The sequence below is a fragment of the Crocodylus porosus genome, unplaced genomic scaffold, assembly GCF_001723895.1.
Source record: "Crocodylus porosus isolate Cpor-Errol unplaced genomic scaffold, CroPor_comp1, whole genome shotgun sequence".
Lineage (NCBI taxonomy): Eukaryota > Metazoa > Chordata > Crocodylia > Crocodylidae > Crocodylus > Crocodylus porosus.
Genome location: NW_017728886.1, coordinates 87,739,591 through 87,767,272, shown reverse-complemented (window position 1 = coordinate 87,767,272; position 27,682 = coordinate 87,739,591). Strand labels below are relative to the sequence as shown.

Here is a 27,682-nt window from a genome sequence, read left to right as displayed (position 1 = left end):
AGTACTTAAAGGTTAGTTTGCTTTGGGGGAAGACGGTTAACAGAATAGAAAAGGAGGAAGAGAGAAAAACTCAGCAGGGCGAGAAACCTTCTTTACATTCCCTTGTGACCTGGGCACTGCCATTTCAGATAACTTGTGTTAGTGGCTGTATTCCATACATCCTTAACCATTATCATATTATGCCATCACATTCATAGAGCTTTCCTTATGTGGGCAATTCTTACTACAACATAGCCACCAGTGAAAAGCGGCAGGCATTGTGCACCAGACAATTGTTTTTAGGAAGGGAAAGGAAGAGTGCGTACATCTGATTGAAACGATTGAAACGGAATGGCAGATAGACAAATACGGGCACAAATTCAGACCACTGTGTGGCCCCGTGCAGTTATCTTAATTGGAATTTGACTAGGATGCTGGGGTCATGCTTATCTTCGCAGAAGGGGCAATGGAATTTTTTATGCATACAAGGGGTTGGGACCTTGATTTCACATCTTAGATAAAGGAGGAGGAATATGACTATCCAGGATTCTGGTCTACAAAATTTAATTCCTTTTTAAAGTTTTTTTTTCAGATTTACTAAATAGTCTCTGTACCAGAAAGAGAGAGACTCTGCAGGCCCTGATGCACTTTTTTAATGAATTTCTTGACATATGCCTTCGAGTTCCCCATGTAGAAAAAGACCCAGATGAATTTCATAACTTCTAGTCTGTTCTGTTCATCATTAGTCCTCTAAAACTGTAAAATCTCCAATGGAAAGACCTGCCCAACATTTAATTTTTATCTCCTTTGCTGTTCTTCTTCCTTTCCCTAATGCCTGTACTTGTTCTTCTGGTGAACTTTTAATTATTTTTAAAATTTATGCTAATTAACATGTTTGTGAATCCTTCCCAGTCATGTTTGACTTGCCTATTTGTGTTCTTTTCTATTATAATTCAGACTTGTGCTTTGTTAGTATGTTGATTATCACATTAAAGCATGACTAAAGCTTCATAGTCCCGTCCATCTCTTCACTCTCACTTTCTATTTTTATTCCTCTTGTCCTCTTAAACATTGTTTGAGTAGCTCAGCACATTTTGTTTGTGAAAGCTCTAAATTAAATGCCACTCTCAAATGATTTGTGCATGTTTTATTTTGCTAAGGGGATATTGTCAGATGTTGGGGGAAATAATGTAATGTTGGCTGACCTAAGACTTCAATTAACTAACAAGCAAGTTTACAGAAACTGTCACATTAACTTTGTACATAATTTTACTTAGGCTGAAAAGCTCTGTCATGCAGAAGTCATCTCTTGCTTTGTTTGCCCAAGGGCGTGATGCACTGAAAGGAAACTGATTTAACTTGCATTTTTTGGTCAAATATTGACCTGCTTCTGTGAGTGTTAACTATCAGGAAAGATGTTTCTCATCTGTCAGTAATTTCTATTTAACTCAAAGTTGAATTAAAGAAGTGCTGTTCAGATGATGTTCAGATTAGACTGAGACAGTGCCCTCATTTGCCTGCTTAAGCTATGACAAGTCAAAGGTGTTTTGGAAGTTCTGGTCATTACACCTGGTAGTTGGGCATGAGGGTTGTTCCGTAAGCTTTTACAAATAGTTTAGACCAGTGGTGCTCAACCTATCTGGCTCCGCAGACTGGATGAATGGTACAGGGCTAGTTCATGAGACTGGTCCAGCCATGGAGTCAGCTTGTGGGGTTGGTCCGCAGGTACAATCCAACCATGCTGGATCTGACCATGGTGTGACCTGCTGCAGAAGGCTCCCTGCAGGTCCAGAAATTTGACAGTGGGGAAATGGCGCAGTGTTAATTGCCATAGCAAAGCAAGCTGGATAATATGGCTCTGCAGGCCATATTTGCAGCCTGGCCCAGCCCCACCCCCCACCCCCTTTTCCCCCACACCAGACTTATCAGCCTGACACTGGTCTCCAAGCTGCCCAGCTGCATATCAGAATTGGATCAGTATCAGCCAGTATGGCTCCTTAAAAATCAGCCATCCGTATTGGCCCAAAAGATTTCTATTGATATACCCCTAATTCCTGACCTGGGTCAGCCAAAAATAGAAACAGATTGGAGATCTTAGTGAGAACTGGCACAGATCTGTCAGGATACACAGGTGGACATGCATCACCAAGGGAAATTAATCAGTGCAGTAAGCAGGGTGTACTTCTGATAGCTACTTTGGAAAATGTAAAACTGACTAGTCACATATTCAGCTCCCAACCGACTCTCTTTCCTTTGTCTGCAGATGTAAAGTAGTGCAGAGCTATAATGTACCCGAGTGCAACACCTAATGATCCATTTCCTCTCAACTGTATTTACAGAACGAATACACTTACACGCCGAGCTGTCTTGGAATGTTTCTAGGGAATTGAACTCCTGCTTTACCTCCATCAAGAATACTCAAGTCTCATTCGCTCATCTTCCCTCCGCTTCTCAGCCTTTCTGCTTCCCGTTTCTTTAACTTATCACAGGATATCTTCTTTAGGGTGCTTAGACAGAGAGTTGCCTCACCCCTCCCCACAGCCCACAACGTAGGAGAACTGGAGTAGATCTTTTATTCTCTATCTTCTTCTAACCTCTGACTAATCTCGCTCCTCCTGTCCCCAAAAATTCTATGTCCTGTCCAGCTTCCCAGCAGGCCTAGGAAAGCAGCAATTAGTAGGGGATAGCAAGAGGTAAAGAAGGCGGGACAACTGTCTTAGGGAAGTTAGCTATCACATCTTTTGCCTCCCAGACCCATCTATTTCTATCTCTACCACCATCAAATGTGCTTATGCACAGTGAATGTTTCTGCTAAAACAAGCACTACTGGAATAATTGACAATGTTGATGTCATTGTCACATCAGGATATATGGAGATGCAACCTTCTCAAGCTCCTTGCTTCAGTTTGCTTGCCTGCAGACTTAGAGATAACACCTATTTGGTTCATACTGGGAGGATCATGGTCTTCCCAAGCAGAAGAGCTAAAACCTTTATTAAAAATGAAATTTAAATTCTAATATAAATTATAAGAAAAAATGTGTTGGAGGGTTATATGAGAAAGCATCTCTTAAAACTTTCTGTTTAACAACTAAACCACTGAAACAACATATTCTGAAACACAATTAGCTTTCCTGGGGCTCTGTACATTCTTACTTAGGTAGAAATCTCTTTTTAGCCCACATGGTCCTAGTTACTATACTTCTGTTCTGGAATAGTTAAGGTTCCTGGAAACTACTTCTTGGCACTTTCAGAAAAGGCATTATAACATGTAGTGCTTATAGTACAGCATGAGTTATTTTGTCACTAACCAGACATGAGCCAAGATTGACATTCTTTGTGGGAGACAGGCTTGTGTTAAATTATATTGAAAATGATTCTGATGTGAGAAGATATGGTAAGATGAGGCTAGGAGGGTGAAATCACAAACTGCACCAGGAGGCAATAGGAGGTGCTGGGGAAGAAAAAAAAAAGTATTGTTATTTTCCAAGGACCTTGAAGTCTCAGGATGATTATTCTGAATACTCTAAAAATGTAACCAGAGATTTATCGAAAACAGTTCACTCTTCAAAATGGCTTAAAAAATGTCTTGAATCACCTGCTGCACATTTTAATCATGTAAAGTTTTCTCAATAAAGGATTTTTGCAGGTTGATTATGTAGCCAGCACCTTTTTCTTAAGAATTAGATTTTTCTTTATGGCTTTATTTTTCATCAGCAAATGCTCTCCATTAAGGCTGTTTTGGCTATTTCCTTCTAAACTCTTATTCTCAGTTCCACTACAGTTTTAAACAAAAGAACTGAAATCAGCATGCTCATTCTCAGTGTTTTCTTTTTCTTCTAATTTCTTTTAATTTCCTTTCTTAAAAAATGAGTGGACTGTTTTGAGGATCATTCAGATAAATGGGCTCAGTAGGTATGCATTATTGAGAAAATATCATTAAAATATATTCTTTCTCCTGCTCTTTTTTTAGAAAGGATATTTAGCTAGGGGAAAAATGTGTTAATGCAGCTTAAATCTTCCCACCTCTCCCACACACCAGAAATGGGCTCCTAGAGCACAGATGCTTCTTGAACGGCTACAGGGATGGGTTTGTGCAGCCTGCGGCCTGGTGTTTGTAGCATGCTAGGACATTAGTGCTTTGCAGTGCTCTTGCTTTCTGAACAAAACTGTGATTGAATTAAGCTTGCTGTTTTCACGCAGGCTCATAATTTGATTTATACCTTATTTATATTGGGGAAAACCACACAGACTTTTCCCATTCAAATTACTGAAAGCACCCATAATATTGTTGTTGTCATTTCCCCACCACCACCACTGCACTGATTGTTAGATAGCCACTAGTGGAAACCAGAGCACTGACTGTTACCCTTCCTGACCTAAACTATGGAAGGTTCATCACAGTGGGACATGTAAACTGTGACATACAGGTAAATAGTCGCAGATGGGGTTACAGAGCCAGAGATGGATGGCATCCCTAGAGGAGGAAGGAGTTTGTGGGGGGGAGGGGAAGGACATAGATATTCTGCAAAGAGGGATACCATAGAGGAGGTCAGTGCCATAGCAACAAAGTTGGGCACCCAGGGCAAAGCCTGCAGAGGCAGCCCAACTTCACCCAGTGCACAGATCCAGTGGGCACACGTCCCCCTTTGCTTGCCCAGGAGTGCACACACTGGCAGGAGCTGCCCTTCCCCCATCCCTGTGTTCCCCCCCCTCTCCCCCCCCAAACGAGCTGCTCACAGGTCCATCCCACACCCTGCCCCGGCTACACAACACCTCTTGGCGCTCCTTTGCTTCGGCACCCAGGGCAGTTGCCCCGCTCGCCCGCCCACTCACCTTGGTACACCACTGGAAGAGGTAAATAAGTGGACATACAGTTCAGCTTTAGCTAGCGTACCCCAGATATATTGCTACAAACCTGGAGCACATCAGGATAGAAACATGCTGAGAGCCACTTCTGCAGGTGAGGGATTCTGTAGGATCGTATATGAAGGGGGATATAATTGGGGTAACTTTTCAGCTATAAACTTGAAGAAGTTTTCAAGCAATGATAGGTGTCAAAGATCACCTTCATCCTTCCTAATCAGTGCAAAACAATCCTAGTATGGATATGAGATGGACTACACCATGGTAGGGTGGTAACATGAGTGTGACTGAATATTTATGCTGTACGTTGCAAACAAAATGTTGATAACTATCATTTGAGTTTTCCCGTGTCTTTCAGGCTTCACAGCCGGTTGCTTAGTAGCCTAAATTTAGTTGCATGAATAAACTTCAGTGCTAAAAATTGACTCCTTAGCTTATTTTTCTGCATGTTGTAGAACCTAAGTATCCAGTTTTGATCTGTCTTGAAAGAGATCATCTTGATTTTACATGTGTTAACAGTTTGTATGGAAAGTGATAAGACAGTAAGGAGACACAGAAAGAGAGCATAAGAGAAAAAGATAGGGAAAGAGTGCTAGGGAGATAGAAATAATTCAAATGTCTCATTACAGAGATGAGGTCCAGTGTGAATATACTTGAAACTAGCTAAAAAGATAGGTATGCAGTCAGAGTTCATGCTGTTTGCTGCTTACTTATATGGTAGGTAAAAATGAAATGCATACCCATCTTATTGCAGGCAAACTACTGTTCTTAAGTCACTGCGCTCTTTATCTTTTGTATTAGAAGAAGATGCATATTTCTGTGGCTCTGAATAGTCTCAGTTAACCTGCCTACCTTTAGCAGAACACTCAACCCTTAATTCTGCCTTACCACATAAACAGGCATCCGACTGGGGGAAAAAAACCAAAGAAAAAGGACAAAAAATGAGTAAACATGCCCTCTCAACTTCTATTCTAGCAGCTATAGACTATTTAAAATAGAATGCGTTTAAAAACACTGTGTATAATATTAATGTCTAACAATGCTGAAATAAAAAAAGGTCTCATTTATAGATGTGTTGATCTATGGTAATCAGGTGCTGGCACTCAGCTGAAGAGATTTTGAGCATATGATAAATTCTTGGCAGTAGTTTCCAGTGCTAAGGAAACTCGACTCAAGCAGCAGCTTTGATGCTTAGGCCAACTAGTTAAGCACTATTGACTAGAACAAACACTAAAGGAAAGCAATTGCCCCAGTAGTTTTGCTACAGCATGCACTAGGTTTAAGGTATGCCTGTTGATTCTCCCACCTTCTGCCATTGGGACAAGAAGTGTCACAGCGAGGAAATTATAGACTAGATAATTCTTTAACAATTCCCCTCTGAATGGCTTTCAAAATTACAGCGTTGGAGAACAACGCACACTGTTTGCATTACAACTGCTAAAGTGAATAGGGGAGTGGGAGGGTGAGATTTTAAAAGAATGCCATGGCAAAATATATAAAGAGATAAATGAAAGCTCTCCAAACTTACAGAACCTGGACCAATCTGCCTTCTTTTAATCAAATATACAGCATAGTCTCTTAAGGCTATAGAAGTTAGACCAAAAAAAAAAAAAAGAATTTTAGCTTGCAGTCCTCCAAAACAGAACATGGGTAAGGGTTGATTTTGTTGATTTTTTTTTTTTGAAGGGACCCCCACCTGTATACATATATGGCAGTCACAGTTAAAATTCGGTCTAGTTCTTTATATAAATCTTCATTCAAGCAACTAAGTCTCAGATCCTGCAAGCCCTTTCATGCATGCTTAACTTTATACTTGTTTCACATCAGTGTAATTGTTAAGGATGCTGAGCACTTCAATACAAGCAGGCTGTTCTAGATACCTACCTTTAAACATCTACTTTAAGATTGGCCATTCCATGATGGGTTCAGAGCTGATACCCATAGGCTGAATGTAACACCAGTTGCAGCAACCTAAACTGAGTGTAATGTTTTAAAATCATGTTCTTTCCGAGGTTTTAGAAGTTAAACAGGCTCAGCTGAATTCTGCAACAATCTGATAAATAAAGGTCATCCCCAAGGCCCCATCCCCAAAGTGGTGAGTTTAGGCAATACTTTTTTTCTGACTTCCAATTATTGCTGAACAGACACCAAGAGAGACAAGGAGAAAGCCAGAAAGAATTTAAAACATCTGGTTTGTCTAATAGGCAGTGTTGCCTGTTTCTAAGTCATTTCTTTTGCTAAACTTCCCTGGATGTTTCTTTCATTACATTCATAAATTCTTCAGAGCCTAATTTAAAGCCTGATGAACTCTCCTCAACTCTAACTGGCTTTTGTTCAGTCCTTTAATATTCAAACCGAATGAGCATCAGCCAGATTTGCCAAATATGCTAACAAAGAAATGGATCTTATTCTATAAGTATATTCTTAAAGCAAAGTATTACTCTGAGTGAGGTAGGCTAGTTTAGAAGGAGGGGTTAAAAAAAGAGAGGTGGAAGTGAGAGCATTAAAAGAAACAAAGAGCATTATTTTTGAGAAATAAATGATTGAGAGAAGCTCAGGAGGGGGCATTCATGCTTTCTGGAAATGGCAACAAAACTAGGATGGGTGCCTAGATCATATCTAAAAGAAAGATGGCATCTCAGGAAATGAAAGTCAAAGATATAGCACAGACAAGGACAGTTTTCAAGGTTGATACAGCAATAATACACACACACGTGCTTAGGAAAAGAAAAGTTTTCAAACTGCACAGAATCAGGCTTTCATTTTTAGAAACATAGTGAATATCAAAGAATAAAAGAAAAGGGGGGAGGACAGTTCAAAAATTATTTCTATTCTCTCTTTTCCTAGCTGTTAATTTCTATCACAGACCTGCTTTGATCTGAGCTGAATGTTACTATTTTTTCCTCCTGCTTACTAGCCTGCTTTGGTTGTGAGGGAAGAAAAATCTTTTTAAATCTGATAAACCACTTCTTCACCCAACCAAAAGACAGAATCAGAAAAAAAAACCTTTCAAAGTATATAATTTGCACCAGAACTGAGGAAGCCAGTAGAGAGTAAGAGAGGGGAAGGGAAAGCCATCTCATATATATTGAGTTGAACTGATGCCAAATAGACTCCCTTAGTTAACTGTTTCTCAGCAGTTTTCTCTAGGCATCCTTCATTGTTTAAAAGCAATCCTATAATAACCCTAGCAAATTGATCTCTGTCTCCTGATTTATATCCCTTGTTAGTAGATCTATTTCCTTCATTGCAAATTGTTGTAATCCTGCTTAAGAATGAGTAACTGATGTCTGGGATCAGGCGAAGACCAGCAATACACAGGCTAAGGGTGTCCTGAGAAAGAAAAAGGGAGTGAAAATTGGAATGAAAAGCAAACAATAATGTTTACATATCTGTAACATATAGAGCCAACTACTCCCCTCCCTGTATACAACAAGGAGTGAAATGGGGGGACTACATTTGTCAGATTATGACATCATTCTCCTCCAAGGAGAGCAACCTTAAACTCCAAAGAACTATGGGAGCTTTCCTGGTAAATGGCCAACTCCAGACTACCAACCCTTTATACTGTTGTGCTTCAGTTCCAATCAGATTTTCAGAAGAAATCCCCAGCCTCCTTTGGCAGACGGCAGGGAGAGAATCCGCCTCTAGACTCTTATTCACTCTTCTGCTTTTTTACAGTGACACCTATGCTGGGGCACCCATTTCAGCTGTTCACTTGTTTACACTATTAAAACATAGTCTCTCATATAATGTAGAAGAGACCTAGCCATTTTGCTCATCTCTCTCCAAAATAAGACTTAGACTAAGTAGAGCAGAGGTGTAGCCAGGTACTCAAAGACAGTAGCAGTCCTATAGTAATTATATCAGGAAGAAAGGTTATTGTAAATGGGTTCTCCAACAGGGCTGTTTATTTTAGGAGAGAGAAACCTCTGTTGCTAGCATGTAACAATCCCAGTTAGAGATCAGCTAATTTTCTGAGAGTGGTACCTGCCAAAATTCCTTCTGTAACTAGTTTGATAATTGCTTTTATTTTTTTGTACCAAGGGGTACCTAATTACAACATGTGCTAGAACATGGTAGTGGGGGGAAACAAAATGAAACAATAATACTCTTATTTTCATCCACAGGTAATGCAGGTGGTGAAGGAACAAATAATGAGAGCACTCACTACCAAGCCTAGCTCTCTGGACCAATTCAAAAGTAAACTTCAGAATCTAAGTTACACAGAAATTTTGAAAATCCGTCAGTCTGAGAGAATGAACCAGGAAGATTTCCAGTCTCGTCCAATTCTGTAAGTGCTTTCTTCTCCCCTAGTCACTTCTTGCATGGAAGGACGAACAAATGTGAATGACATTTGTGAGATCTTCAGGGAGAACTGGGGGAAAAAAAACTGTCGAGGGAACAGGGCTCAAAAAACATTGGCATAGCATCTGCTTGAAGTCACGCGCTGTCTTCTGCAGGGAACCACTACTGTTTCTTTTGAGTTCAGTTAAAACAGATTCAGTGAATCCCTATGGGGACCAGCATGACTTGTTTGTAGCAAACAATGCTTTGACATTTTGAGGCTTTGTGTGGCTGTGTGCACACATTTTTTTTGGTCAAATTTTGTCTTCTGTCCAATGCCCCTTTAAGATTCAAAATGTCACTGCTCTGAGCCAGGCAAAGTAAAACGCAGAGCCATAGCACCAATACAAATTGGATCCATAAAATGTATGTGTTTGTGACTTGAGGATGGCGCTCTTTTTCTTTTGTGTTAACAAGGCAAAGTTCTTTATATCTAGGTGATTTCATATCAAATTCAGAAGATGCTTGGTGTGCCACTCTTTTCCTCTGGTCTATCTCTGTTACAGCTTCAGTTGATTTCTAAAAATGCCCTAGACTCCATTATATGTGAAAATATTAGAGGTGAGCCATGGAAGTAGTGGTTGGCTCTCAGTTGAGGTTGGGCTTGAGGACACATCAGTGACATAAGGCAGGTTCAGATTCCATGGTGCAGTTGTATCATGCTCTTTTGACTAGAACTAGAAGCCTTTTGGGGGAAATTGTGAGAGATCCAGCAACTGCAGCTGAAGTGTCATGTTATGCTTGTCTCATTTGGAACTGAACAGGACACTAGAACACTTCCAACCCTGACCTTGAACCTGTGGGGATGAACTTGGATCTGAGTGTCTCAGTTCTGTCGCTCTGAAATTCAGAGGAATTAGGATTCAAGAATGGTTTAGTTTCTCCCTCTAAAAGAGGCATGAATGCCTACTCCAGGGACACTTTTCTCAGGGGGCAATGGTGAAAGAATAAGTCAAACAGACTCACAAATTTAAATTAATAATGCTACTCAGGATCAAAGGGAGAATGTTTCTTTTATGTTTGCAGTACAATAGAGTGATAGGATGTGAAACTCGATTAGAACTGATGCCATGCATAATAATGCATTAATTAAATGGCTACTCTCAATTTTGTGTCTATACTTCATAGCAATTATTTACCACTCTCTGCTAGTACTGAGTGGTTCAAAGCAGCACGGTAGTACTAAGCCTGTCACCAAAGCTTCTTGCTTTTTCTTGCTTTCCTCATTTCCCATGTGAGTCAAGTATCTAGCAGTGATACCAACTATTTATATTCACTTTGAGCCCTTAGTAGGGGAGTGAAACTTGTCATTGCCTGCACAGTATCCCATTCCAAATATCAATTTAAATAACTGTTGTCACAGCAAAAAAACCACCCTTCCACAAAATGTGATGAATTCATGTCTTAACACAAGCAATTAAAAGCTGTGGAAATATGAGAGACTCATCTCAGATCCAGGGCAAAGGCTAAAAGTGTTTAAACAACCACAGATGCATTCATGACAACTTAATTTTTTTTGCCTACATTCCTGATCATTTTACTTGTAATACTGAATACAAATAGTTCTTTCAGTTTTAACTCAGTGTCATGTAGTGAGCTCTCACAGATTATTTAGATGTCACAAAGGATGCAAGTAACAGAATCGTGAATTCATTGTATACGAAGGAGAGTGAGACTATACAAAAGGAAACTTTGCTTCATCACAGAGATCTAGAAGACTTACAGATATGCTGAAAGAAATTGCACACGACAATTTAAAACTCTTGGGTACTTTTACACATGCTCCGGGGTGGGTGGAGCAAAGGGGTGCTTTAATTAGAGTGGCTCCAAGGTGCTGCACCGTCTCGTGTATTAGCATCCCTGCACTTCAGAATAATGGTGGAGGCACTTGAACTAAAGCTTGTTCGACAAGTTTTGATACACGCTCCCCCGCCACCATTTTGAAGTGTGGGGACGCTGATTTGCAAGATGCAGAGATCTGGCTGGAACACCGTAATTACCACACTCCAGCCGACTCAATTAGACTCGATTAATCGAGTCTAATTAACATACTGGAGCATGTTAATTACCAATTAATTAATTATAGCCCATTGTAGCAGCCTCGCAGCACATTGACAGGCACCCCTTGAGCCTTGTTGAATGCTGCATTAGAATGTAGCTAATAGACGGGAGCAATACATTACCTGAGCCCTTCTTGCTGGTGTTGTCCATATGGCATACAGAAGTTAAAGTCCTTCAAAATTTTGAAGAAAAGAACTCTCCCTTGGGCTGAGTTTTGGTTTGGAATGGCCACATTATTTATTTATTTATTAGATTTCTACACCTCCCTTCCCAACAAAGGCTCAGAGTAGTTTACAGTAAGTGAGTGAACATAATACTTTTATTTTTTTTAAAAAAGAAGACTAAAATAAAATATAAAACTAAACCCCCCTGAACTCCCCCAAGCTTAGCCTGGCTTGGTAAACACCTGCCCAAATAGAAAGGTTTTACATCTGGAAGGTATCCTGGCTTGGGCATTAGTAGGCCTCAAGGGGGAGGAAGTTCCAGAACTGAGGAGTAGCTGCCAGGAGCAACCTGCCATGGATGATGAGGATTTTTCATTTGGGCTCATGTGATTTATAATAACCCAGCATCAAGTAACTGCTTTGCCAAAGATCACAGTCTTTTTGCAACATTTGAGCTGAAGGCTTATCTATTTCCATTTTTGGGCCAAACAAATTCAGGACCCAGTTTGTTTGAGTGTGATCGGTTTTGAATGCCACAGCCTCCAAGCTGCACAGAGAAAATTACCAACCCATTTTGAATGTCTGTGAAAGGCAGTATCCAATTCCACTGGGAATTGTCCTAGCCTGCAAAGAACCAAGTCATTTCTTTGATACATTAAAGATAGAGTTGGACAAATAATGGGTAAGATGATGATATTTAAGAGAAAGCTTGAGTGGTGCAGAGAGAGTTTGTCTCTTCAGGAGAGTTGTATGTGAAGCAGCAGAATAGGGAGAACAGTTGGAGGGATTTGGCTTTGTGAAATTCTTTTATTTTTAAGCATTTTCAACAAAGTTAAAAAGTATCAATAGTTTCAGGAGGCATTAGTGGATAGGATAGGATACAGCTGTGAGCCAGGAACATAAAGGAGAAAAACAGATCAAAGTGACTTTGGGATTATTTTCCAATTGCATTATAACGATTTACATTAAATATAAAATGTCTCACTCCAGAAAGCATGAATGTATTTGAACTATGAACTGGAAGGGTGCAGGGCCAGGGACAAATGAAAATGGAAGAAAAACTCCATTATTTCAGTCATTTTAAAAATAATTTTATAAAGATTATCCTCAAAATTCTGAGGAGTTAAAGGTAGATTTCTCAGAATCAAGTAGCTGATCCCACGGTTGTCCCTTGAGCGTTGAGGCCAATGAGAAGAAAGAGAAAAGTTAGTAATAACATATGACTTGGTTCCATCAAGTGTGCAAGTCTTTTTGATTCATTAACTTAACTCCTGCAATTATTAAATCACTGAAATGCAATAGAAACCAAGAACAAAAAAAATTTTAAAACCTGTTTTGTCTCTTATGCCTCTTTATGCTAATTTCTGTCTCTCCCACCTTTACAGGAATAATAGTGAATAGCAGTTTCAGAAAAGCATTGTGTAAATTATTGTGCCCTGTTTGCTTGTCATTTTTCAAATGTGTTTTGTAAATAAGGCATCATGAGTTTTACCTGTCATTGCTTGTGCTAACTCCTTTGGTTTTTGATCCAACCCTACAAGGTATAGATAGAACTCCATCATCTGCCACTGCCTTTGGTAGGACTTGAAAAAAATCTAATGCTTCAAAGGCCCCAGCCAATTTTATGTCATTTAATAGAATTAAACATTCCTGATGGTGAGATGGATGTCTTTGACTATGGAAAAGTGTTGTATAAGAAGACTCAGAGCCTGATTCTTTGAGACCCAATAGCATGACAATGGGTGGGTACCTAAGAGGGGAAGAGTGGGCACTAGAATGGAGCTAGGAAAGCACCTCACCTTCCTGTCTGCCTTCAAGTTAGGCAAACGCTTAACTGGGATAATGTAGACAAGAATGATCCTTCCTTAAGCTGGCAGTTAGATTAGATAACTTCATGAGATTGCTTCCAACTCTATTTTTCTGTGATTCTGTGGTCTTTTTTCTGCTCAGTGGGTGTGTCTACATGAGATGCCAACTGCGCAGTTGTTACTGCACAGTCATTTAGTACTTGCATAACCAGGTACTAAATGACTGTGCAGTAACTGGCGTTACCGTGTAGTAGCATCCTGGCACAATTGCCTAGTGACACTTACTGCGCAGTAGCTCATTACTACAGTAGCATCTTGGTTCATACCCGGCAACATTAGTGCACAGTAGTAATGAGCTCAGTGTAAGTGTCTCATGTAGACACAGCCACTGTATATTTAAGCTATAAGTTATTAAAAGCAAGGACTGTGTTCCATGAAGCAACTTGCAAAAATGTTTTTGGCATTGACTAAGTAAGAGTTGCTGCTATTACAATACATGTACCATGTCAGGAGTGTGATTGTATGGATTATGCATTAGATCCCACCATGCCTTTACCTGCACATGTAGAATTGCCCTCCATGAAAAATCTATAGTATTTGAAAATAAGCATAATTCTTGTAATACATTTTCTAAAGGTATTGTGTTTTTATAGCTATAATAGTTGCTTGATATTTGACTGATACACAGAAGTGAATTAGGTATCAAGAACTGCAGTCCTTGAGCATTTTAATGCATGAACATTTTACTGCTATGTGAGAGTGTTATGTCTAGGGACTTACTGAAGCTGTGATTTTCACAGATACCATGATTTCAGGCAGACTTTGTGAATGCAGGCTCCACACTTTTCAGGCTCTGTGGGGAAAAAAAACACAAACCCAATTTACCAAAAAAAGAATGCTGGCTCCCTCTGGAGATGGCTGCCACCCCTCACCCCATACCGCTGATTGGCTTCAAGGTCTGTCTGCCATATGGCCCTGCCCCTCTCCACCAATTATCAGTGAGGGGTGGAGCTGTATGATGGACAGCCTTGCAGCCAGTCAGTGGCAAGGGGCAGGACCACTGGGGCCCCTCTACCAATCAGAGGTGTAGGGGGACCCCACAGTGCTTGGCCAGTGAAAATGGCTGCTGGCCCTGTGATCTGCATGGAAAATTGGCTGGCAGCCACCACAGCCCTTAGTTATGATAGGCATTTAAACACATAACTTTATCTGCTCCAACATGCCAGAAATTGAATCTGCAAATTAATTGAGTCTGTGAACCATGCAAGCTGATGCTCTTGGCGCTGCATTGTGTGCATTTGTATAAACAGTGAAATGCACATCAGCATGCAGAAAATGGTGGCAATGCACTTTTGAACTAAAACACCTTTGATGTGTTTTAGTTCAAAAGTGTGCCACCACCACTTTCTCAGCACTAATGCGTATTTTGCCATTTATACAAATGCACACGCCACAGCACCAGGTGCTTTTAATAGTGTCCAGCACTGCAGGGCATGCATATGTCCAAAAATCCTTGACATGTCTAATTAAGGCTACAATCTTTATTCAGAAACCTTGCAAATATTTCCATGTAGGTTTTTATAAATGAAGAACGTGGTGGTTGAGCCACTAAATGAACATCCAGTGTTTTCCAGCAGAATTTTGCTTTATCTCGGAAATAGCACTGCTTCTACGTCTACAAGTGTTGATCACTAGGAAATACTTCCAGGCAGAATGATTTTGGTATTACGTATTGACACAGCAATCTAAAATTATGGACCTGACACGCGTCATATTTTATAGACCCTCTACACTTTCAGTTGCATGTTAATCTTACTAGATTTGCTGCCACGTTGATGTTTAAACCTGTCCTTTACATATTCTTACTGAGTCTAAGTGAGGGTATAACTGATGAATTCAGACACCTGTGAATCCTCACGGTAGCATATAAAACCAACTTTCAATGCTAGATGCATGTATTTTCTGCCTAGTGCTTGAAACACTGAGCCCATTTGTCAAGACCAGGATGAAGGAAATGCATTAATTTGACAGTGTATACAGTAATATAATTTCTTAATATACTATGGGTTTGTGTGTGCCTGTGCACTGGACAGTTTGGATGCCTGGCAAGTTTCAAAGCTTTAGGAATTTTCCCACAAAAACCATGCAGTAGTAAATTGTAGAGTGATACAGAAATAAAAGTAATCAAATGACATCAGCTGTTACTTCATCTGAGCTAACATTAGAAGTGCTGGTTCTGAGTATGTTTGGCACTATCTGTTTTCACTTCTACTAACTAATGATGATATGGTGCATCTGCAGAAAACATTGCATTCCTGGATATCAATCAACCAACTAGGCTTCATAATACTCTCATTAAGAAGTAGCTCTTACTTGCCTCACAGTGCCTTTTGGAGGTACAGTAATAAGTGGTATTTCATGGATGAACTAAGACACAAATAGGTTATCTTAAGCCATTTACCAATTTAGTAGCAAAAGGGGACAGAACATAGGAATCCTGACTACCATTCAGTGCTCTATTTGTGAGTCAGATTTCGCTCCCTAAAACGGCTCATTTCTAGAGTAAGACTGCATGACTCCTTCTCTCTTTGGACCTTCCCAGAAATGAGATGGATGGAACTGAAATGTCTCGTGAATATCTCTGAGTGAAAAGAAAGCGGTACATGAATAAATCTAATAAGCGTGTGGTTTTTCTTCCCCTTCCCTTCCCCCGCTTCCCAGGGAGCTAAAAGAGAAGATTCAGCCTGAAATCTTGGAGCTGATCAAGCAGCAACGTCTTAATCGACTTGTTGAGGGCACCTGCTTTAGGAAACTAAATAGTCGACGGCGACAAGGTAAAGCTCAAGGCTGAAGAGTCTGGCATTTTGTTGTTTCTTACTTCACCTTTAGCTAATAGCTCTTCTGCTATTGTCAGGTTGAAGTTTCCCCACATATAAAGTGAATGATGAAGAGCTTTATTTGAGGGGGCTTTTAAAAAATTTCTAGTAATTAAATTCTTCCTTGGGTACTCTTTATGCCAGTGGGTTTTTTGGAATGTTCCTCCTGAGGACCTTGTGGAATAAGTCTAATCATATTATCTTTTGTTTAAAGAAGATCTCAAGTAGCTGCTTTCCATCAAGAACTAAATACCTTGATTGCTTCCTTGGTCTTCAAGCTTCTTGCTGATGACGGGGTCAAAATCTCTGGTCACTAAAATTGCCCATGGATAGCATGCGACTCTCATGATATTCAGAACCTTAATGCCACAGACATTTGGGCACATTTTAAAAAGAATTGCTTTTAAACTATGCTACTAATTATTTATATACCTCATCACAGACTCATCACTTCTTAATTGTGGTGAGCACAGTTCACCACATCTATCCAGTCACTACACATCCTTAATCTTCTTCTTTTATTATCATTCATATTATCATGTTTAAATATTTCATAAGCTAGCAGATTTTAAAAAGTCCTTAAATCCATAACTTGTGTGCCTGGGGGTGAATACTAAATGGACATAGAAGAACTTTCTTCACAATTATATGGATCATTGCTCATTTTTGGATTGTACAGCTTACTTCACCAAACCATTTTCTTTCTAATCCTTTTCCTCCTAAGAGTAGAACCTTTCCAATCCAGGAACAAAATGCAGCAAACCTGGATCTGTTTTGATGAGATTTTAATGTCAATCCTTTTATTTTTTTCCGTAACTGCAATATGAATTACAATTAGGGTAAGGACTCTCAGAGATAAATATTTGAGAATTGGGTATTGATGAGAAAAGCAGATTTGTCTGCATGAGAATGATTCCTACAATGCTCTCTGCCTAGCTGATATACAATGCACTTTTCTTAACTACAGTTTGAAGATATTCTTGACAATTCCAGGTTTTTAAATTGTTCTGTTATAATGGAAGGCAACCTTTTTGCCAGATCTGCCACAAATTAGTCCTGTAACCTCCCTGTGTGCCTCTCCGATCCCCTTCCCTTACCCAGTCTTCTCCTTTGCTTCCTGTTTTATCTACAACTGTGTCCTGCCTTATCCCTCCCTGATCTGACTATCACACACAGAGACTGCGCATGCTACTTGTGGCACATGTGCTTCAGGTTGACCACCCCTGTTCTGTAATAAAGCTGGCCACTGCAGTTTGCCAAAATGGCATTGTAGTCCAGTATGATTTTTTGTAGAGATGTCACAGGGGTTATAGAAATCATAGAAATTAAGGGCTGGAAGGTTCCCTGAAAGATCATAGAGTCCAACCTCTCCTACTCTGGGCAGGAATACTGCTGAGATCAAATGATCATAGCAAAATGTCTATCCAGTCTCCTCTTGTACACTTCCAAGGTTGGTGACTGTACCACCTGCTTGGGAAGTCTGTTCCAGATTCTGGTCACCCTTAGATGTCTAGCCACCAGGATCTGTGGGAACGTTTTTCACCAGAGCACCCCAAGGGATGACGAGGTCAAATGATTATAAACTCCTGCAAGACCATTTCAGGCTGGACATAAGGAAGAATTTCTTTACTGTCTGAGCCCCCAGGGTCTGGAACAGTCTGCCATCGGAGGTGGTTCAAGCACCTACATTGAACACCTTCAAGAGCAAATTGGATGCTTATCTTGCTGGGATCCTATGACCCCAGCTGACTTCCTGCCCTTTGGGCAAGGGGCTGGACTCGATGATCTTCCAAGGTCCTTTCCAGCCCTAATGTCTATGACATCTATGACATATGCTCTCTGCAGCAGTATGTTCTGCACAATGGGAGAGTAGCTAAAAGGACTGCCAAACCAAAGCAAAACCTATAATCAGGGCTCAGTTTTACTAAGCCAAACTTAATTCCTACAGTAGTTTAAATCTGGACTTCATTTTAGTTGATCCATTAATACTCTGGAAGGAAACAAGTCTTAGATAAAACATTCTTGTTAGGGTAAATTTCCAAGGGAAGGTACTTTTTTTTAAAGTACTGTCAGTTCAAGCTATCGGGATCCTTAGCTGAAGTAAATTCGTGTTAGTACCTTCCCTTTAAGAGGTTTAAAGATCTGGCCCATCATCAGAAAGTGGCCCAGAAAGCTATAAATCAGGGCTGTCCAACTTCTAAGAGGCTGGGGGCCACACACCCAATGGAGGACTATATCAGCAGGGACTGTGGGCCCCCAAGGCTGTACTTTGCATGGGCAGGTGAATATTCCACCACTCCACTGCACTGCATGTGTAGGGCAGCCCCCCACTCCCTGCCTCACCTGCAACTTCCTGGAGACTCCCCCATGGCATCGCATCACACAACTGCTCTAGGCTGCCAATACTTCTGGCACTGCAGCTGCACCATAGGCTATGTCAGGCAGGCTGCCCCTTGCCATGGGCTGGGTCAGGCAGCAAGGGTTAGGGGTGGGACAGAGAGCCCAAGACCCCAGATGCTGCTTCAGACAGAGCAGTCAAAGCAGCAGCAGCAGCTGTGCAGGAGCCTAGGGGCCATATGTTAACTCCTTTCAGCCTACATGCAGCCTGAGGGATGCCAGCTAAACAGCCCTGTTGTAAGTTAACAATTAACATGATGATTAACAGTAATAGACCTGGAACAGTAATAGAGAAACTATAACAAGAGGATAGGACCAGGATTACCACAGTAAGGTTATGTGACTGCTTTGGATAATAAGGCATGCATCTTGATTTACCTCTTTTTTCATTATATTTTTCCGAGGAAACCCTAGGGCAACGGCTCCCAAACTCTGACAGACTGTACACCATCAATTTAAAATAATAGAACCTTAAGTATCCCCTGCAAATTTTTCAGTTCAGTCTTAAATATCATCAGCAGGTTGCCTGCGTACCACTGGTAGTACGTGTACCACAGATTGGGAACCTCTGCCCTAGGGCAAATGTTCCAAATCTGCAGAATGTGTAAAGGGGAATCTTCACACAGTCTGCACAGGCAAAATTGAAATAATCAGATCAACTATTTAAAAAATAACTAACTGGTATTACCTGGTGACAAAGACTCTAGCACATCAGTTCCCAATCTGTTGTATGTGTACCGCTGGTGGTACGCAGACAGTCTGTCAGTGGTATACATTAACTGATTTATTATAATTACTTTATGGCTAGGGACAGATATTACACATAAACCAGTTTAAGTGATCAGAAACTGGTTTAAACCTGTAACAGAGCAGATGTTCAGTGCACATAAACCACTTTGAAAATGGCTGAAACTGGTTTGAGATAAGCCTGGTTGAATGTAGTATCAGATTTAACTGATTTGGCTCAAACCAGTTTATGCAATGTCTGTCCTAGACCTCTGGCTGGTTTAAGATTCATCAGAGTCCCCCAGCATCCCAGCATGCTCTCTGGCTGGGTGGGGCTCTGTATTCTACAGCAGAGCTGGGCCCTCCCCTCTGCTGCCTTACTGGAGATCAGCAGTCTCTGCAGGCATGTGTCCGGCTTCTGCTCTCCCTCCCCACCTTCCCTCCCCACTCTGTGATAAGCAGGCATTCCCCCATCCCTTACAGACAGCTCAGCATTAGTTAGCCAACTACATGCAGGCTACAGTCCATGCTGTGGGAGATGACAGAGGGAGACAGGCTTTTTGGAGCTTATTAACAGGTAGCTTAGTGTCCTTTGGAAATGCTGTTTAAGAGCTGTTTTCTCTCCCCCTCCCCCTCACCTCTCTCTGCTAAGCAGGAATTCCCCACTGCCCTCTTCCTTGCTGAGGAGGTGTCTGTATATTAGCTAGCAGACCACATGCTGGGTCTGTGCTGAATCAACAGGTAGAATCAACAGTCTTAATGGAATGAGAAACACTGAGATAAGGGTGAGAAACACAGTTATCAGCCCCTCCCAACCCTGGCTTGCTTGCCTGTCAGTTTGTTTCAGGTAGCGTACAGAATCAGGGAGGGAGAGTGAAAAGCTCTGTATCATCAACAGATGCATGTGCTGGACACACACCCTTGCCTCAGTAATAGCTGGCAACACTCCTGCACCTTGAGTAGTGAGTGGGGAAAAGCCTGGGACAGCAGGCAGGCTGGGGATTTACACACCTCCCTAATCAGAGCCCTGCTGGAGCCTGGCCACGCCCCCCTCAGCTCAGCTCTGCAAGGGCAGGGATGGCTGCTCTAGCACGTTCTGGTTTCCAGCCTGAGCCACTGCAGGCATGTGCCTGAATTTCCTCAGTCCAGAGGGATTGTCTGTATGGTTGGAAACTGGTTCAGCCTAGCCAGGTTAGACTAACCTACAAAGACTGAATCAATTCAGGCTCAGGCTTTTTGAATGTCTGTCCCTAGCCTGTATGACAATAATTTGCTGGTGGTACTTAATGTTAAATTGAAATATTTGCTTGTGGTACTTACAGTTGTATTGTTCTAAATTGGTGGTGTGCAACCTGTCAAAGTTTGGGAAGCACTGCTCTAGAACAAAATTCCATTATGAACATTTCCTGAATATGTGGTAGGACGCATGGTTAGTCAGAGTAGGGGTAAACAATTGCTTTAAGAAAAAATGAGTAAAGGTCTTTCCAGGCTTTTCAAACTTGGAGCACTGAATCTTTATCATATTTGGTTGCAAAGCCTCCAAGCCAAGGCACGTCTCTCTGAGATGATCTTGAAGCTGAGTTTGGGTCAACTGTAGCAAGTTACTGCTTCTTACCAGCTTGAAGATGGAATTATCATATCAGCATGATTGTACTACAGCAATAATTTTTTGATGGTTACCCTAGCAGTATCTTTTGTGTGCTTTGTTTATTTAAAGTAAAATAAATCACCTGTTCAAAAACCTCCAGAGAGCACAAGGCCTTTTTCCTGCTGTCTCCTACAAGGGAATCTCTTCACTTGTATCCTTATCTTATTAGAACAGAAAAATACATTGTGGTCATAGTTTTGTTAAACCAGTGGTTGTCAATTGACAGGTAGCCTGCTCAGTTCTAAAGGAAAGGGTTAGAGCAAAAATCCATGAAGCGTTTTACTAATCAAAACTGTTATTTCCAGTGGAGCAAAGTACAGTAAAAGCTCTGTTATCTAGCATTCCCCAGGAATGGAGGATGTCCAATAACAAAATATGCTGGTTAATTGGGCGGCCTGAACAGGCATCCTTGCCTGTTCGAGCCACTGCTTCTCCCACCGCATCCAGGGTGTCGCCATCCCTCCTGCAGGCCCTGCAGGACAGCGAGGCGGGCCCTGCATAGCCTGTTATGCCCCCATGCCATGGGGACTCGGCAGCACAGGCTGCTTTGCCCTGGGCCATGGGGGCTCGGAGAAACCAGAAGTGCCACGGTGGGCACTTCCAGTTTCACTTTACCTTACAAGCTGGCATGCCGGTTAATAAAGCGTGCCGGCTTGTAAGGTGCCAGTTAATGGAACTTTTACTGTAGTAGCTAAACCTGCCTCTGTCAGACAGTTTTATTGAGCATAATAGATATATCACTAGTGTCGTACAAAACATCTGTGGTTTATGTTGCTGGGTGCACCCTTTTGAAAGAAATGCTGTTTTATCTTTATAAAGATTAAAGAGAAATGATGTGTGATTAAAATGAGAAACTATGTGCTAAAACCATAGACAAGGTCTCTTGGGTAGTAATTTTTGCAAGAGGAAAGAAACTTGGTTACATATCCTTCAAATTAACACCACAATTTTAGCATGCGTTTTCAAGGTGACTTGAAAAAAGGAATATAAAACACACATATTTCTTAAACTTTTCATTATGTTCTAAATGTACCATCTAACCCAGGCAAGAGGTGAATTAGCCCACCAACTGAGAAAATATTCTTTTTCTATCTAGTTTCTGCAGAGTTTCCTTTTCTACATGGGTCTGCTCCATGATCATTTTTTTTAAGACACAGACAAAAGTAGTGATGTGTGTAGCTCAGCAGCAGGCAAAATACAGCCCATGGGCTGGATCCAGCCTGCCAGGCCATTCTGTCTGGCCCACGGGGCCCCTAAGAAAAATTAGAAAAGTAATATTTATCTGCTTCTGGCTGCCTATCAAAGATGACAGGAGACAGGGGCAGTAGGACCTAGGGGGAGCCCGTTGCAGACAGCAGCAAGACCAGCCTGCCTGTCCCTGCCCCCTCAATCCCAGCTGGAAGCCTCTGCCTAGCAGGGGCTGCTGGAGGTTTCTGGCCTGGGACTGTTCCTGCCTCCCTGCACCAAGGGAAATACAGATAAGAACAAGGAGGTGGGGGGGACAGGGACGCCCCAGTCTTCCTGAGGTCCCAGCCCTGCAGCTGGGAGCCATGTGGTACCAGCTAGTGGGTGGGGAAATGACTGTGGCAAGTGGGAGGAAGGGGCAGCAACCAGGCATGCAGAGCACAGCAACAGCTGGGCAGGAACATGGGCCAAAACTCAGTGAAGTGGCCCTCTGCCCAAAATAATTACTGACCCCTGGTATAGCTTGTGAAAGTGGAATTGGTTAAGCTAATTCTACATAACAGTTGAATATGGTTAGGCTCTTCCATTTGCAATGGGGAGGGGTTAGGGACCAGTTCCCCTCCTAGTCCTAACAATTGCTTCGATGGAAAAATAATGCTACAAGGGGTCCAATACTTGTTGTGATCCTTCCCCATCATCCACCCCAAGGTATGCATGCCAAGCAGAGGTTGCCAACTTGTGGTTTAACATATACCAGCTGTTTTCAGTTGCAGTCTTATGTGAATGGCCATCAGTATATGGACCATCAACAAAATCTCTGTGAACACCAGTGGATCACAGTTTGAGCTGCTCTTTTAGTTGAATTACAGCCAACTTTTTATTTTCCTCTCACTAAGCTTTAACAATGTGACAAGATGCTATTTAGTTAACAGGCTCTTGCAGCTCTTGTTTGAAGATGTAAACAATTTGCATAGCATCTTTTGAAGTTGAAAATTAGAGAATGTAATGTTAGTCTTTTTCTCTAGTAATTTGGTTTAATAAAACCAGCCACCTTGTACTTGGAAGTGGGGTGGGTATTTAATTTATGGGATTTCAGGGAAATGTAGAGCTAGCAGGTCCATTTTCTACTAGTGGCAAATTACTGTCACTCAGTGACAGCAAATTTGCCCAGAACTGAATCAGAGAGATGGTTGGAGGTCCAGAGCAAGTCAGTGCAAATCTAATATAGGTGGGGCCAAACAAGCAAGAGGTTCTATTGGTGCTGAATAGGGCCTGTGGGAAATGCACTGGCAGAGTATAAACTCAGTGAGGCTACTCTTGCCCCACCCTGGCAGACTGCCCAGTGGATAAGTGCTCGCTCTTCCACAATGAGTTGATTTAGCAAATGGAGCTACAGATTTTACCCACTGGTACCCACAGAAGTGACTCAGGTCCAGAATATGGTTGGAATAATGAAACAAAAAGTGCAAGTGGAAAATTAATTGATTTACTTTTTCCAATTTACAGATCTAGAAAGAAACCATGCAGAAGAGAACTGGGCATCCGGTGATCTGTTTCTTAAATTACTTTGGACAAATGATGTTGCTCTTGCTGTCTTTCAGTTTGCCAACTGTAAACAAGGATAAAATAATATTTATCCTACTTCATTGGCAAACTAACTTCACTGAAGCATTAAAACTCTCTGTGATCCTCAGAAAGATGGGAACTGTAGTATTATCTATGGAGCTGTAATGTTAATAATCAAGCTAGAATCCATAACACCAGTACTTGAGTCTTAGTAAGTAAAACAGACTTAAGAACTGCCTAGGTTTTAAAAACCTAGTGACTGAGACTTCAGTTAAATCATGAGCCTGCTTTGCCACTCAGTTGTTTCTAATTTTAACAAGATATCCTCCTAGAAACCACTCATTGCATAAAAGAGATAAGATCAAGATATGTATGATGTCAAATACAAAGAGTACTCTATTACCCAGAGACATCCAGCATCCCAGGGGCGGGTCCTGAACTATGGAGCATTTCTTCCAGAAGAAATCAAGCTGGTTAGCAGTTAACAGTTTTCCTGGGCACACACAAGCCACCATTTATCGAGGTGACCATTCACCCAGAAAATGGATTTTTCCAGTTACATGCACACACCTACAAGTCCGTGAATTGGGTTTTCATTTCTGAAATTCCTCTCTAGATTTTTAAATTCCAGTATATGCTATGGAATCAATTTAACAGGCTCAAGGTGCCTTCTGAGCTAGAATTTCCTGGTTTAAAACCACCTCTTCTTAACACTGATATAAAAGAATAAGACTTTGTACTTGCACTTTCTTTCTGATTGTTTGTAGGGATTTATGGTTGGAAGCAGAAATTGCATTGTTGACATCATAAACTTTCTTGTGCCCATAGACATCATTTCCTCCTTTTTATGTTTGGCTCTACTTGGCCTGGTTATGGCTTTAGCTATGCTGTTAGTTTATCACTTCTTGCATAAAAATATGTGTGAATCAAAACATTTGGAAAACCTGTGCAGTAAAAATAGCAGCACTCACCAGCTCTGCTTCACAGCAGCTCCTGTAAAACAGCAGACATGTGAGTTATTACCTCTATATATGATACATGCATTAGCGGAGTCTCAAGCTGAAACCCAAATAGCTGTGGATGTGATGGTGTGTGGCAGGATCCAAAAAGAAAACTGTGTGTGTTTTTTTTCATTACTAATGTACTGATTGCCCTCGTCTCAGCTTGGACATTCAACAGTTACAGCTGACAAGACCTCATTAGTTTCATTTGCAGGTTTCAATTAAAAGAATTCCCCCTGACAGCAAAATTTTGTTATGATGGCAGCTATTAGTGAGACTGCTGAAGAGTTATACTGGGCATGCTATGAACTGCAGCCTATGGTTATTAGTTCTTTAATTATCCTTGTGATATTGGGAATTGTTTTAAAAGGCTCTACAAGCCTTCTGAGCTGTAAAGGAGTGAGGACTTGCACTCTTTTCCTCTGTTTTTGAAAGGGTTCATAGCTAAAAGGTTATCAAAACACCCTAGTCTTGAAGTACATTACAAATCTGATCCATTTTAGTTTTTTGCTAACTTCAGCATACAGTCTGATTTTCCTCAGTGTTTCATAGTAATTGTCTTCCACGACACCATCCACTTACTCATTGCCCCAAGGTCTTGAGATGACAGTAAAGCCAAGCTAAGTTTTATTAGGAAGAATGGGTTTTCTTTAATGATAAGACATTGCAAGTTATGTTCCTTCGTACTGTCCAAAATTAATAAGCTGTCTCCTAAATATCCTACTAAAGATAATATCGTGCTACTGCATTTAATAGGAACTCAGAGTTATACCGCTATTGGAAAGGGACATTTTTAGCATACATTTTTAAGCATTGGAGTGCCAAGGAGTTAATTATGTGGGATCTTTCATATGAGTCCGTACAAACTGAGGGTGAAGTCTTCTCTATTATTAAGTCCTTCTGACATTCTTGTAAGTATAGAGACTCCTGGTTTTCTAAAATTCCCATGTCTGTAGTGATGTGCAACACTGTGCTGGCCTATATTCCAGGGATGGCTGTATTTCAGTGTCACATACGAGCATAGGAACTTAAGTGCTATACTGTGTCAGATCAGTGGTCCATCTAGCCTAGTGGCAGAAGTGGAGAGCATTAAACTGGATAGATGTAGAGTGATCTGTCCTCTATCCATTACCCTATCCATTCATTACTCTATCCATTACCCTCCCTTGCATCTTCCATTATTTATTTAGAGAAGCCAGGGGAAATATCTCCAACCATTCTGTTCAACACCAATTAATAGATCTGTCATCCATAAAGTAGTCCCTTTTTTAACCCAGCTATGCCATCTGCCTCTACTACCTCCTGTGGCAATGAAATCCACAAGTTAAACTAAATATTGTGTAAAAAAGTACTTTCTCATGTTAGTTTTAAACCTGTTTTCTACTAATTTCAGGGGGTGCCCTGAAATGTATACAGGTAGCACAAGATTCTAGTCTCAGGCATCCCAGAATAAATTCTTTCATGTTGGGATTCCTCCCAATTTGCGTTTGCATATCAAATCAGAATTCCCCTTTGTTGCTCCTGAGGAGCTTTGAGATCCTTCAGTAGAAAGTATTACATAAAATTCCAAGGTATTTCTAGTTATTTTTCAAGTCTCTCTGTACATTTCTGAGCCACATTCTTTAGAAAGAATATAGCTAAAAATGGAAAGTACATTGACAGTTTAAAGATACCATTATGTCAAATCACATCTGTCTATCAAGAAATTTTTATATTCTGTCAAGAGGTGGCTAGCCATGCTAGTCTGAAATCAGGCAGCAGGTTGTCAGGGTGCTACTTTAGAGGCATATAAATGCTGTCATTAGGGCTTTAGAGGATGCTTGGAAATATTAAACTTGTGAAGCCAGCATGCTAGTGTGGTACAGCAGGGCTGTGCCAATGCTAGTCTTACCCTCTCAAATTTCCCACCAGTGATAGAAACAATAGAAGCACTAATGTAGGCAAGCCACTAAGCAGCCCATTGGTATTTTAACTGCCATTTCATCCAGCCCTGCTTAGAGTGTTAGGAGAGTTATAGTACAGCTGTAGCAAAATTGTGTTTCTGACAACTTAACATTATGTGGCCTATCTATTTAGCAGACATGCTTTGGCAAGAAGAGTAGCACAGTGTTTATCATTTCAGAAATGAAATTGGCAAGCAGTGACCTTGCATGCTAGTTAGTGTTGTAGCCTAACTCGTCAAAGCAAATGTTGTTAGTGGTAGCAGTTCTTGACAAATATTGTTAAGGGGAATAATAAATAGAGAACTGAAAGGTGGAAAGAGAACTAATACACTTGGGTTCCTAGTAAGAGCTAAATAGGAATGCAATATGCATACTGTAGCAGGGCACTAGGGTGCCTGCTACTGGCATTGGGAATCGGGCTGGGCTGCCAATCAGCAGGACAGCACACCTGAAGGTGGCTTAGGCAACAGATCAGGTCAGCTGACAGCCAGGGGGCGGGGCCTGGCCCATATAAACAGAAGAGCCTGAGGCCATATCCAGTTCCCTTCTGGCAGCCTAAGAGGCAGGAGCCCTGCTACAGAGCAGAGCTGCCTGAACATTTGAGCACCTAGATGTTGAGACGAGATGGAGAGACCTCTGTTACGAAGGCTTGAAGGAGAGCCAGGGTGGTGCGGAATGTTATGGCCGGTAGGTTTATTTTGAGTTAGAGCCAGTTGGCTGATAGCTTTGAGTTGCTGTTGGGCTGTTTGTATAAGACTGGAGGACCGGGAGAGGCTGTAGGGGACGGAAGAGGCCGAATTAGGAGCTCCCCAGTGGAGTGGGGGGGTTCCTGGGTGCCATGGGAGGGCACAGCGATTGGTGCCGGAGCTGGCACTGCGGGTGAGTGCTGGAGAGAGGCGCGATGTTGTGGGGTGTCATGACCCCGGCCCCGTGGGGGGGGTATTTAGCCCAGTGGGGCGTGCGACCCAGAAGGAGGGTCAGGGAGCCAGGCCACCTGAGCCCGAGCACAAGAAGCGCGAGACAGGCCCCAGAGAGGCCAAGGAGCGCGAGAAGCGCCGCGTAGGCCCCAGAGAGGCCAAGGAGCGCGAGAAGCGCCGCGTAGGCCCCAGAGAGGCCA

The 27,682-nt window shown here is 41.5% G+C and overlaps 1 protein-coding gene across 5 annotated transcripts in view; it reads left to right on the top strand.

The window, feature by feature from the left end:
• ELMO1 (engulfment and cell motility 1) overlaps positions 1–27,682 on the top strand; it is a 446,831-nt gene that overhangs the window by 396,795 nt on the left and 22,354 nt on the right. For all 5 annotated transcript variants that reach the window (XM_019538714.1, XM_019538724.1, XM_019538705.1 and 2 more), the window contains 2 exons: positions 8,974–9,137; positions 15,945–16,057. In XM_019538714.1, the coding sequence (XP_019394259.1) occupies positions 8,974–9,137; positions 15,945–16,057 (277 nt within the window). The remainder of the gene's footprint in view (positions 1–8,973; positions 9,138–15,944; positions 16,058–27,682) is intronic.